This window comes from Barbatula barbatula (genome assembly GCF_947034865.1).
Source record: "Barbatula barbatula genome assembly, chromosome: 5".
NCBI lineage: Eukaryota > Metazoa > Chordata > Actinopteri > Cypriniformes > Nemacheilidae > Barbatula > Barbatula barbatula.
The window spans coordinates 16,236,861-16,251,465 of NC_136769.1; the positions used below are offsets into that span (position 1 = coordinate 16,236,861).

Sequence of the window (14,605 nt, forward strand, 5' to 3'; positions counted from 1 at the left end):
TCGGACAGCTGAATAGTTAAACAAGTATATAATACAGTATGCTCATCTGCACACACAGAGCTTGGTTATTTACAGGAATGACAAATGGATTTATCCAATTCACTTCAAACACAATCCTCCATTACTGAGTTTGTATTTGCACACAAAAAATGACAACAGACTTTAATACTGCATGCATCTTGCAGTGATGTCAAGGAAATGTTCACCAAAAACTGCCAAACAAACCAAACTGAGTGTTTCTTGTTAACAACTGCACAGAAAGTTCTTAAAGTGATAGTTCACCCAAAAATTACAATTCTGTTCTCATTTAGTCATCCTCTTGTCGTTTCAAACCTTTATGACGTTCTTTCTCCCGCAGAACCCAAAAGAAGATATTTTGTAGAAAGCTGGTAACCAAACAGCATTTGGGCCCCATTCACTTTTATTGTATGGACAAAAAACAATAGGCCTACATGTGAATGGGAGCCAGTTAACACATTTTTTTTTAAATATCTTCTTTTGTGTTCTGCGGAAGAAAGAAAGTCCTAAAGGTTTGAAATAACAAGAGAGTGAGTAAATGATGACAGGATTTTCATTTTTGGGTGAACTGTTACTTTAAGAACTTCCGCAATAATACTTCTAGTGAACCGTCACTCATTGTCGTGGGGTATCGTACATTTTCTGAGGTAGCTTTAACAGCTCAATGGTGTACTATTTAGTTTATAATCAAAATCTAGTCCGATAAATAGTCATGCCTTAGTTGTCTAAACGTAAAACGAGATGAAAAGAGGACAACAGATGAGCATCACTTTTCACACTTTTGAAGGGACTAAGAGTAGAATGACATCCTATAGCTGTCAGTTCTTTGGAAATGCCTGAGCTGGCTTAGCGAAAACCAGGAAGTAACCAAAATGTTGCTATGGTTACACCTACTTTGACCACTGGCATTTTTGGAGTGGTTCAATAGAAACAAATATTGTTCACACCTCATTTGGTTGTCACCCCCGAAACTTTGCATTGAGTTGCATTTTACGTACACTTCTCAGCTATTCTGTAGCGATTCTTCTTTTAGGGTGTTTCCCGTTTTTTAAAGCAAGACAGACATTACAAAGATGTCAAAGAATAAAGTAAAATAAAACAACATAATTAACAGCATCTTCAGGGAAAAAGCAAAAAGCAAATCAGAGCCATAAATTACAGAACAAAAACACCGCCATAGTGTGTTGACTTGAGTGTTCATGGAGGCAGACTGATTAGAGTAAATGTGTCTTCAATAATGCACTGCTAATTGGAGTAATCCACATGTCTTTATTGGATTATGCTCAATTGAAATGTGTTGCTATTCAGGATAAAACGAATGAAAATAATGTGTGCTTGTGAAGAAACATAACTGACCTGTAATGCGTGAATGGAGTGAGGTTGGGCACCTCCAGCACCTGAGCCTCAGGCTCGTTCTCTTTCTCGTACAACACCTTCCACTCTTCCTCTTCACCGATACTGCCCACCTGATGAAAACATTGCAAACAATAGTAAAATATCACGAAAAAGGAAACCTTCAACCTGATTGGTTGGGTTTGCGTAACTTCTGAAAAGTCACAGTGAAATTGACAGCCCCTTATTTTCTATGGAATAGTGTTTTTTTATAAATTATCTTCCTGTCATGAGTAACGTGAGGGCGGGGCTATCGGAAAATAGTTTCTGCCCAGGAAAAAATTGCGGCGATTACCAAGAAAACACAGTACGTTCTGAAGACATAGCCAGTTCGTCTTCATTTGGTCCCCGTGACATCACTTTGTGACCGCGTTCTGAGGACGTCTTGGCAACGTTCCATTTAAAAAAAAAATGCTAACGTTGTGAATTAATCCCATGGAGAACGTTGTAGCGACGTGATGTACCGGTCTTCAGATAACCTGGACACTGGTCATGTGATTAATGAATCTGGTCATTTCTATTTATTAAGTTATTATATGGAGAATTTATGGAGAGTAACATCTGTTATAAAGTCTAGACGAATGCTATAAATCCAACTTCTGACAGCTATTAAACAGGGGTTTAATTTGATACCACAATTAAAACTGCATTTCTATTTATTTAGTGTCCACGTTTAGTTGCGCTTTCTCTGGTCTGCAAAGAGCTGCAAACTCGCATCATTTCAACGTCAACGTTCATTTCTATTTCCTCACCAGCTGATATATTACTTTAGCAGTTTATTAATAGTCCTCAAGGTGCTCTCGTGAACACGCACCATGGACTGACAGGACATCTTTACTTCATAAAAATTTAAGAGTGGCTGTACCAATTTAACAATCTGTTTAGTACTTTTCTGGACCTTGACAACAACTGTAACAATGATGTCTATGAGGAGGCCTGGAAATCTCTCGGATGTCACCTTAAATATCTTTATTTGCGTTCCAAATATGCCGGGAGGTCTTAAAATATCACGAATGTTCGTTGAACGTCATGTGGGTGAGTAAAAAATAACACATTGATTTTGAGATGAACTTTTTCTTTAATCTGCTACACCATGGAAACATCTGAAAGAAGCATTTTTCAGACCCATTTTGAAAACGATATCTCTCAGCATTTGTCACTTCCGAGTCCAACCAGTGAAGCGAACTAAAAGCGAAAAAATCCCCACACTGCACTTCATTATATCCAGCACTTCACAGGCCAAAGACTTTTAGAGCACTTTCTGGAGGAAGCGGGTCCTTCGGCGGAAATTCAGAGCAGGTTAAGGATTTTTCAATTGAGTCCCGGACAGTGCCAGCCACTGCCCCATTTCAAACACATTGTGCGAGCCAAGTCTAAACCAATCAAAGCTCACAGCACTCAGGAAGATTTACTATGACTAGCGGAGTGTACTGTATGCGGTAAGCATTTATGCCAACGTGATAGATGTTGGACGCGTGGCACCTTATGCTGGAGAACACTGTTGTATTTCATAGCGGCTGTGTATGCAGCGTCTCTCTCTTGCTCTGTGACAGGTTTCTGCAGCCCCAGATAGCCTGGCCTCAATCAACTTAGGAATTCAAGTGGAGCAGCATGAAAAGCTTCCTTTGAGAGTCCCGGGCCGGTCACGTCAAGTTGATGTCGGTTACAAATTAGAATTTGGCCACGTGATTGAATCTGTCTGTATTTTTGCGAGACCCGCGTGCAATGTAGTGTATAGATGCGCTTTCAATATATTTTTTAGATGTGGTAGGAAATCAGAACGGGAACTTTTATTTGGCTCGAAATGAAAGTGCTGAATGAGTGAATAGAAAAGAACGATAAGTACATTAAGTTTTGTGGTGACAGGTGGATACTGTTTTGAATACTTAAACATTGAACTTGTGTGTGTCATGATTCTGCCTTCTCTTGTCTTGGTTTTCTGGTCTAGAGGCAGAATCATGACGGACCCACGTGTTTTATGTGGAGAGAAACATATTATTGTCAATCAGGACATAATATGCGTTCTCTCCTGTCTCGTCATTTGGCCCCGCCCCTCTCGTTTCTAGTATAGCTTTCCTCCTGTGTCTCATTACCCACACCTGCCCAACGTTATCTCCTTTGTTAGTCTCCCTATATATATACCCTCTTGTTTATTGTCTTGTTGCTCGTTCGTTGTATATGTTTCCCGCTCTGTACATGTTTCCTTACCTGTACCTTGGCTCGTGTTCCCTTGTATTTTTTGAAGTCTTTATGTTCTGTTTTTGTATTGTGCCTCAGTTCAGTTTCCCCCCATTGTGGGTGTATTATTTGTAATTTGCGGTTTTTATTTATTAAATCCTGTTTTACCCCGTATTGCTGCCTGCACTTGGGTTCTTCTCACCACCTGTTCCGTGACAGAACCAACGAGCCAAAACAGAACCCAGCAGCAGCATGGACACTGGCCGGTCTAGCTTGGCCCGCCGCCTCTGCAGCCTTCGCCAGGGAAGTGAGACTGTGGATGATTATGTGGAGAGGTTCCTGGACATCGCAGGACAGGGCGTCTTCGGGGAGGAGGAGCTGGCGGTGCTGTTTAACACCGGTCTCAGAGAGCCACTCTCTCGATCGGAGATGAGGGCGATGAGGCCGTTGGACTTCGACACTGTGTGGGATGCCGCCACAGGTCGTTCGTGGTCCACGACCTCATCGAACTCCTTTGACTCATCTCCGCTGGTTGCGATACCAGAGAGTGGTCCTCTGCAGATCAGGAATGTGGGCATCGCCACGCACCACTCCCCAACCTCTGCGGCCTCTCCACAACCGCCCAGTCTCACTGGCAAGCGAGGGAGACGGGAATCCTGGGGGTCCTCGTTTGAGACCTCCAATCCCGAGCCGCTCATCCCATTCTCTTCATTCCTGCAGCCGGCCTCCAGGCGGGGGGCTCCGCTGAAGAAGAGGCAACGGAGGGCGGCTCGAAGGGTGGTTCCGTCAAGTCCGGTGGTCCCATCAAGTCCGGTGGTCCCGGTGGTCCCGTCAAGTCCGGTGGTCCCGGTGGTCCCGTCAAGTCCGGTGGTCCCGGTGGTCCCGTCAAGTCCGGTGGTCCCGGTGGTCTTCCAGCCGGCGTCAAGTCCGGCCTTCCAGCCAGTGTCTCAGCCCCAGCCGGCCTTCCAGCCGGCGTCTCAGTTCCAGCCGGCGTCTCAGCCCCAGCCGGCGTCTCAGCCCCAGCCGGCGTCTCAGCCCCAGCCGGTCTTCCAGCCGGTGTCAAGTCCTGCCCTGCCGGCCTTCCAGCCGGTGTCTCAGCCGGCCTTCCAGCCGGTGTCTCAGCCGGCCTTCCAGCCGGTGTCTCAGCCGGCCTTCCAGCCGGTGTCTCGGCCGGCCTTCCAACCGGCCTTCCAGCCGGCCTTTCAGCCGGCCTTTCAGCCGGCCTTTCAGCCGGCCTTTCAGCCGGCCTTTCAGCCGGCCTTTCAGCCGGCCTTTCAGCCGGTGTCACAGCAGGGGACTCCTAGAGCCTCTATGACTCCCCCTAAGACTGTTCCACCCAATCCATGCCCTTTTGGACTGCACCCTAGGCACTCTTTGCCTCCACCCCCCCTCCCTTGTTTGTTATTTTTATTGTCTCACCCCAACCCTTCTGTTATTATTTCTTGTATGCCCCTAGTCATGTTTGCTATGTTCTGTTGGTTTATGTCTGTTACCCAGTCTGTCTTGTCTTGTTAGTTGCTCCCTTGGTGAACGCCAGGAGTCGTTCATTAAGGGGGGGATTCTGTCATGATTCTGCCTTCTCTTGTCTTGGTTTTCTGGTCTAGAGGCAGAATCATGACGGACCCACGTGTTTTATGTGGAGAGAAACATATTATTGTCAATCAGGACATAATATGCGTTCTCGCCTGTCTCGTCATTTGGCCCCGCCCCTCTCGTTTCTAGTATAGCTTTCCTCCTGTGTCTCATTACCCACACCTGCCCATCGTTATCTCCTTTGTTAGTCTCCCTATATATATACCCTCTTGTTTATTGTCTTGTTGCTCGTTCGTTGTATATGTTTCCCGCTCTGTACATGTTTCCTTACCTGTACCTTGGCTCGTGTTCCCTTGTATTTTTTGAAGTCTTTACTTTCTGTTTTTGTATTGTGCCTCAGTTCAGTTTTCCCCCCATTGTGGGTGTATTATTTGTAATTTGCGGTTTTTATTTATTAAATCCTGTTTTACCCCGTATTGCTGCCTGCACTTGGGTTCTTCTCACCACCTGTTCCGTGACAGTGTGATGATGAGCATTGGTCATATTATAAGTAGATTATTGTCTCTTATAAGACACACGGTTGATGTCCTTGTCCATAAAACAGAGAAAACTGTATCTTTGCTTATTTTTTACAACTTAGATATGTATTTGAGCAAGTAGTTGGTAGTAACAGCAAGGACCATGAAAACGTCTTGGTTACGGATGTAACCTCGGTTCCCTGATGGAGGGAACGAGACGTTGTGTCGAAACTGACAGCATTATTAATGTAACTAGAAAGACTATTAGTACAGTATATCATTTTAAATAAAATGAAGAAATACATCTTCATTCCTTCCCTTATCCTTTAACATTTCCCTTAGTTTTGTTTTGACTGCATCAATATGTATACGATGGGCTATATATTAAATGTTCTAGGCTAAAATATTAGACGAGCTTTCTTCCAACTTTCCTTCTCCATCACAACGTGTGTTCGCGCGATATTGTTGTTACCTAGTAACGAACGTACGGTGGCCGAGAATGTTCTGTCAACTTCCGTTACTAGGCATCTATGTTGCCTAGTATCGAATGCAATCTGGCCGAGATACGTGCTGGCGGCAGGAAACTTCATTTTGTGTGCCTGCCCCTTGTATACAAGGTTATATATAAAGCTTGCAGGACAACTTGGTAGTCATTTCCTTTTCGGCGTGAGAAATACACGGTGTGGCGTGTGAGCGTGTGAACTGGTTGAATTGGGTGTGTCTCACGGCCAATGCGTGAGACTTGAGAACCCTGGACTTGAGAACCTATCATCTCCGATTATACTTTTGAAAAGGCCAAAGAACTTGGCGAATGGGACCCGAGTTGCCCATTCACTCACCTTTCGGGCTGAGGAAACTGAGAGCCACTCTCGTTCGATGAAGCAGGCCGGCGCAGCGCTTGTGGCATGATGGACCTTCGTAAAGGCCTCCACAACCTCTAGTATGTTATATAATAATCTGTATATCCAAATATTTATATATGTATAAAACACGGCTCACCTGCCCGTCAACAATCCACTTGGAGATGGTGGTCTTCCCATCATCCCCCGCACGAAACTTCAGCGTGGCAGATCGCGAGCTGATCTTAGAAATTACCAGATTTGATGGAGCTCCTGGAAGTTCTATATCAAAGAAATAACCAAAAAATTTTAACCAAACATTTTAAGCACAAAAGTTAAGACACCTCTAAACAATGCACGCACAACACCCATCCATGACCACGAAACATTGACACACGACTATTGAAGTCTGACTGGAATATTTAAAAAAATTGTTTGTATCCAAAACACGCTTGGGACTCGGCCAAAAAAAGGGATTTCTGATGCTTTTGAAGTGCTGAGATAAAAAGTCTCATCTGGTTTGAAAAAAAAAATTTGATGAAATTACACTGGAATTAAATCAAATAACAGTCGATAGCCTCACATCTGCCTGAAATCCCCACTGAGATGAGTACATGTCTGTTTCCCTAATGTCTCACAATATGCAATTTATCAGCAGACATTATGGTTCGGCTTGGCGTTCAGCCAGTTCAGCGTTTGCCTTTTTTCACCGCGAGAAATTCTGCCTTGAAGCAAGTATAAATGAATATTTCTCCTTTAGTGCCATATTTGAATTATGGCAGCACGTGGACAACAACTTCTCAGCTTCTGAGCAGAAAAGTCCATCTTAAAAGATCATCATTCATTCATTTCAAGGTTTATACTGTTTATACGTTGCATACGTTTACAAGTTGACTAACGTCTATAAGGTAATGCTTTTTCAGCCAAACTATAGAGATGCACTGATGTACCTGGTGGCACTCCAGAGGAAATCGTGGAAGACGTTATAATTCCCACGCCTGCCTCCGTCATGGCTGCTACCTCCAGCGTGTACGTGGTGAGGGACGTCAAACCGGTGACCTTATAATCCAGCGTGGTGTTCGTCAAGGTCCGTGCCACCCGTGACTGGTTTGTTCCCTGCACCTCCCAGGACACAAGGTAACCTGCAAAGCACAAATCCCATTCGGGAAACTTTAAAGGTCCAGTGTATGTAATTTAGCGGCATCTAGCCGTGAGGTCGCAAATTGCAACCAAGGCTCACTCCCTCCTCGCTTTCGAAGCAATACGGCGGCTGACACAGAACTAAGATGTCGCCACGTTTTCGCTTCTTTGCCAAAGGAGCTAACATATTCACGAAACACGTTCTGTAGAGCAGTTTGTAAGTTTAGGGCCACTGTAGAAACAACATGATGAATTCCATGGGGACTTGTGGTGTGTGTAGATAGAAATAGCTAATTTCAAGGTAATAACATACCACTTCATTATGTAAGGTCTTTATACACCTCTGAAGAAATAGTAATGTGTATGTATATTACATTGTATTGCATTTCTGTCAATAGATCTTCCAAAATTAAAGACCTTTAAATGCTACAAAAACCTAATAGCCCAAAACCCACAAGAATGAGCCAATTTGAGGCGTCTGGCACCCGAGTCCAACCTGTGATGACAACTGGGGTCTTGAACTCGAAATAAACAATCCCTCCTAACAAACAAGGTGGGTGAAATGTGGGGAACTGCTGTAGTGAGTTGTCTAGACCCAGGGCCCTGGCCCCTAACCCACATCAAACTGAGACTAATAGCCAGCAGAGATCCTACGTAATTTGCTGTTTATTGGGAGTATTTTCTCCCACAGTCAGCAGTGTTTCCAATCGCTGAATGTCCTTTTCCATTGAGGCGCTCATAAATCAAGCTTTGTGCCCGGAGAGCCTGCTGGAGAACAGGCATACCCAACATTCAAAGAGCAACAATGCTGTGTGCATTGATATAGACAGGAGCTATTTAGTCTAATGTATGTCTGATCCCATTCGTCTCTCTACGCTCTCAATCCAAATCCAGCACTGTTCTGTAACTCAGTTCGGCTTAATCTATGTCCAGTATCAATCTGCCGTGGGCTCATTAGTCCTAATTTAATTCTTTCTCTGCACTATTTAGACTTCATGAGCGAGTTGCACGAAAACATGCCCGGTTCATTTTTCATCATCAAATAGTAAAATGAAAGGTCTATTTATAGGGCCATTAGGATTCGCTTCATTGTGATAATTATGTACATGTTCCTGCCAAACTCTCATTAATCTAACATTTCTGGACATTAACTTTGAATTACTTTTTCTCAATGGTGAAACCTAGATCTCACTACTGTATTAAAGGGACAGTTCACGTCATTTACGTAACTTCAAGTTGTTCCAAATCTGTACAAATGTCTTTGTTGTGATGAACACAGAGAAAAATATTGGAACCAAACAGTTCTTGGCCACCATTGACTACCATAGAAGAAAAAAATTACTTTGTAACTTTTAGTTCTGTTAAACACAAAAGAAGATATTTTGAAGGATGTAGGAAAGCAAACAGTTCTGGGGTACTTTTGACTACCATTATAATTGTTCCTACTTTGGTAGTTAATGGTGGCCAAGAACTGTTTGGGTACAAGCAAATATCTTTCTCTGTGTTCATTAGAATTAGAAAATAGTAACTCTTAATTATGAAATGACAAAGGAAACCGTTTTTTATTTAACTTTTTTTACCCCAGAATGCTGTGCAAGGTGAAATCATTTCATGCGAAGATGGATTCAGACTTTATTTTGTTCTTTCATGTCACATGAAAGTTGATTTTGGTTGTAAGCTTTTAAAAGATACCATACAGTATATGTCTACTTTTGTGCCCCATATACAGTGTATTGATGATGCAATCATGTACATTATGTATACATTATTTTATCATTATGTAAATAATAAACAGAGTGTCTCCCCCTTGTTGGCAATGACTATTTGCACTAGATCCGTCCACCAATATGTGATAGGAATAGAGAAAATGTAAGAACGACGTCATTTCAAACAGCAACTCCTGTGTCGTAAGGTGTAAAGTCTGTATAGCTTGGCACGGGGAGACCAGGGTTTTAATCCACCTCTCGCAGAAAATGTTCTTTAAGCTTTTTCTATTACCTTACCGATCATTAAGGCATTTGTTGTCAATAAAATTTATGTAAGACTTAACATAAATTTTTGTTCATAAAAATAAGGGTTTAGGGTAAGGTTAGGGTTAGGGCTTTAATATCTCGATAATCTCTATCATTTTAATATTTTTTTTAATATAATGATTTACACTCTGTTAGTATTGTATAATGTATAACAACAGTACTGAGGGGTAAATAGTAACGTTATCTGCCACTATACGTAAATAGCATATAACTTCTATTTCCACTTAATCCAAAGAAAATGCAACTTTAAACTTAGTGTAAATAGCATATGTCGCTATTTTAATTTGTGTAAATAGCAGCTATTGCCAATAATAAATCATGTTTTTATATTTTACATATTTTTCTCATTACATTAAGGATAATCTAATTTCCTATTTCTTTCTGTGGTGAAAAATGAGCTGGACATGTTCTTCGGAGTTTCTGAGAGATTCACCCTTCACGCTCTCGTCTAATGCTGCAGCAGTAACTCATGATAATGAGTCTCTTGATCGCACTAAGCATTCCTTTCATTACATTTCTTTTCATTCCTTATGGTAATGATTTTGGCATAATAAGGATAAATGGCATTACAGGACCGCCGAAATGCTTGCGTTTACACCCACGTAGTAGCACGGCACACACAGAGAGACAACCTCACGCGCACACAACATCACAACAGCGCCTTCTTGCAGCTGTGCAACAGGGAGTGAAAATTGTTTCTACCAACTAAATGCAAACAAGGGCGCCATAATTGCCTTTGTGCAAAGACCCAATGAAGTGTTAAATAGACGTATATCCATTAATAAAGCTATATGAAAATGGAGCGCTTTTACGGTCCCACCTGCTTGGTCTCCTGCAATGTTCATCTACATTTAAACAGAAGGGGGTAGATTAGATTTCAGCTAAGACTTCGCACATTGATTTATTTTCTTCAAGATTATTTTGAGAACATAGTGCACATAGTGATTTCAAATCGACATAAAATTGCATATTTATTTGACATATCTTTGAGTAAACTTACCAAAGAGTATGTCGCGTATTGTGTAAAAGAAAATCCTCACCAGTGATGATGCCGTTTGTATCCACAGGTTCCTCCCAGCTCACTTTCAGAGACATGTCCAAAATCTCTGTAAAACTCAGCCGACCAACAGGGCCTGGAACTAAACACGCAAATGTACAAACATGTTTGTTTATAAATGTCTTAATAAGGCTATCGCAAGCTTATTTATGATCAACTAGCACAAAGCTAATTTCTACATGTGAAATAAATAAGACATTATTAAATCCATTAAGGTATCAAATTGGCTTCCATGCGGGGATGTAACAAAGGTCCCTGCAGACATAGCACAAGCAAACACTCTTCCGCTCCTTTTGTACATTCTTTTTCCATTAACAAAAAAAATTAGCAAGCTAATTTCTCACTTGCAGTGTCACAGACGCCTAAAGATGTTAATATAATTATGTGGGCTTGACCCAGAGAGCAGTTTTTATGCTGGAGTCTGAGCGGTACTTTAATTAATGTGACTTTTGCTGTTATTTGGTGTTTTATCATGCACAAACTAGTTCAGCATACCTCCATGGCAACAACACAATGAGATGCCGAAGTAAAGGGCAAAAGCTGGGGGTCTCGTTAAGATATCATAATTTAGAAAACAACGTTTTGTGTCTAAACAATTCTGCTTTATCTATCTTAAAATAAATACTACGAGAGTCAATGGGGGATGAGGTCAGTTTGGTTACTGACATTCTTCCAAATATCTTCCTTTGTGTTTAGCAGAACAAAAAAATGTATAAAGGTTTGGAACAATCTGAGATTGAGTAAATGATGACTTTAATTTAGCCAAACTGCCCCTTGTCCCTAATGGCTGTGGTAATTGCTTGGCCTAAATGTTATTGGGGAGTGGCAAATGGTAATTTAGTGAGCAATTTAATCCAAAGCAAATAACTGTACACTTATTAGAGGAATAACCACCCTGTCCCTGAAAAATATCATGAAATATTGAGATGCAAGGTTTCAGAAGGCCGACGGCGAAATGGAAAATATTTGGAAAAAGTGAAAATCATAGAGGTTTGGAATGACACAAAAGCAAGTAAACTACTCTTATAATACAAGAGCACCGATCAGCTGAGCTTTATAACCATAAAGCAACAGGATTCATTGACAAATGGAAGACGGGGTATGGGCTATTACTCACTGTCCTCATGTGTCTGCACCAGTTTGGGAGCACTGCGCGGTCCGTTCCCTGGAGTGGTGAAACAAAGCACTGACGTCAAGTACCACGTAAACTTTTTCAGACCGCTGATGTGTCCGAGGTGACGTGTTCCGTGATAATCAGGGGTGATGGTCACGACGGTAACCTCCTCTGGTGAGCGCTCGGGCCAAGCCATTAGCTGCAGGACAAACCAATGTCAGGCAAACACAACTCAAAATACCCTTTAATACTTTCATGGAAAAAATATGACATAAATCAGATATTTAATGGTCTGCATCTGCTGTCTTTTTTGTAACGTACATAACATTACGTGTATTTGACCGGCAGTCAATGAAATCCGTGGAGGAGAACAGAATGTACCTTGTAACCTTGATTTATGCCATTGATGAACTGTTGAGGTGGTGGATTCCAGCTAAATTCAATAGTGGTTGAGTTCACTGCCTTGGCTTCCACGCCTTGTGGAGGCGCTGTAGGAACTGGAAACAAGCACATACTGTATATTAGACCTAGCAAGTGTTTGACTACCTGTACTTACATCGCCAAAACAGTTTACTGTATGCGGTTTTCTCTTGGCAAAATTCACAGAGAAAGATACTTGGAAGAATGCTTATAAGCAGAAAGATTTTGCCCCCCCATTGACTACATAAAATACAATGGTAGTCAAAAGTGCCTCAGAACTGTTTGCTGTCCTACATTCTTCAAAATTCAACTCGAAGGTGTGTAAATGATGACAGAATTTTCATTTTTGGGTAAAGTATCCCTTTAAACACAACTGCTCTTTCTTCTTATTATTCATTCAGTTGATGTGTCCAAACTTTCAACTAATGTAAATGAACTAAACTTAAATAACACTGCTTTCCCTACAAGTATCGGATACAACTGGAAGGTTTGATACAATTTTAAAAGCTGAAACGTAATACTGAATAAATACAGATAATTTCATGCGTTTAACCTTGGCATGTTAACGGACAGAGTGATTGAATCTCTCTTTTCACTCCTGTTTTTATTGGGAAACAGTTCTAATGGAGATACTGAAAAGAGGATTGAGAGAACAAAAACGTGTTGTGATCTTTCCTCTGCCCCTTATTGAAGCCAAAAAATCTGTAATGTTTGAGGTTCAGTCATTCAGATCAAGTGATAAACTGCATTTCTGATAAAACAAGAAGCTTTCCACCCACAAAGCCTTAAAATTGACAGGCTGAGGGTCAACAAGTGAATTGACAAAACATAGGCCCAGCACAGTAAAGTGATAGTTCACCCAAAAACTATTTCATCATTTAATCCACCTCATGTCATTCTGAACCTGTATGCGGTCTTTCCTCTTCATCACACTAAAGTAGATATTTTGAAGAAAGTTGGTGCCCAAACAACACAATAACATTGCCGTCCATTTATGGACTCAAACCCACTGAGACATTTTTTTTTAAATATTTTCTTTTGTGTTCCACAGAAGAAAAACATCAAACAGGTAACATGAGGTAGAATAAATGTTTTTTGTGATTTAAAAAATCTAAATACAGATGGCAGAAATCCATAGCCTTCACCTGAGAGATGTATTCATGGCTTCGAGGTCTTGCGGTTTTAAGAGTTGCAGTTGTGTTTATAGTAACTAACAGGTATGTTAATATCAACCAATAAATCAAACCAGTAACAAGAGAATCGCAACATTAGTTTAACTGGCTCATTTTATAATCTTCAAATCAGAACGCTGCAGTATTCACATTCTACGGTAAGTCAAGTAGCAGAGTAAGAAACAGCTTTATAAAAGCCAAAGCACAACTAAACAATATCACACCAGTTCTCATCTCTTCCCCAGTCCTTGCTTGCTTTAAAGCAAGCTTTGTTGGTCTGTATTTCACATTTAAAAAGTCAGACACAAAACGAAATATTGTGCAAAACATGCTTTGTGGAATGGGTTGTGTACATTTATAAAACCCCTGGCACAGGAATTCATTCATAAAGCATATTTGCGAATGCCCAGCAAGATATATTTTTCTGGGACTTGTCTTCACAGGTTGTCTTTTAAGCTTTGACTTATTTCCAATAAAAAACACTATCTTTCAAAAGTCGGCCAATTATAGCGCTTTCTTAAAGCGGTAAACACATTCATTATGCTGCCGAGGCTCTGCTCTTCAGCTACCAGAGGCGCTGCTCCCCACCTCAGATCCCTCGCTGGGTAAAACGCCGGCTGTATGAAAAAGCACGTACTGTAGCATGTTTATTTATTTTCCTTCAGACAACAACTGGAAGAAGTAAAAATGACACTGTCTCCGTTGTACAGTTTAGCAAAAATGAATTTTGTCATCGCTTTTTCGCCCACATTTTTACCGTCTGCCATTTTTTTCCTGTATTGCAGCAGATCAAACCCTGAGCCGGTCGATGTTTTCCATGCAATTACCACGATTGGTGCCGAGGCATACAACCTTTTCGCAAGATGTAAAAGCGCCATAAAAGATGACATGTGTGCTATATTAAAAGCAGCTTTTGATAGTTTTCCGTGAGAGGATTGACATTTACATCAATATTTAATCTTTATATCTAGGTGAACTATCGCTCTGATGTCATCCAGGTTTCTAATTCCGACTGCCCATTTTGTCTGAAATAGACGAGGGCCCTCAACGTGTAGTTCCTCCATTTGCCGTTCACTTGAAAATCAGACCCAATGACTTTGAATTTCCTGAGATGGAGTCTTTTCTCATCGAGGTGTAATCTCTATCTCAAGCGGTCTTACTGATAATGGATGGAATTTCGAAGAGCATTAG

General features: G+C 41.4%; 1 protein-coding gene across 2 annotated transcripts in view; it reads right to left on the minus strand.

The window, feature by feature from the left end:
* Positions 1-14,605, minus strand: part of sdk1a (sidekick cell adhesion molecule 1a) — a 226,678-nt gene that overhangs the window by 40,821 nt on the left and 171,252 nt on the right. For both annotated transcript variants that reach the window (XM_079456077.1, XM_079456076.1), the window contains exons 18-23: positions 12,204-12,319; positions 11,826-12,021; positions 10,692-10,790; positions 7,429-7,620; positions 6,639-6,760; positions 1,375-1,484 (exon numbers count right to left, since the gene is read on the minus strand). In XM_079456077.1, coding sequence (XP_079312203.1) covers positions 1,375-1,484; positions 6,639-6,760; positions 7,429-7,620; positions 10,692-10,790; positions 11,826-12,021; positions 12,204-12,319 — 835 coding nt within the window. The remainder of the gene's footprint in view (positions 1-1,374; positions 1,485-6,638; positions 6,761-7,428; positions 7,621-10,691; positions 10,791-11,825; positions 12,022-12,203; positions 12,320-14,605) is intronic.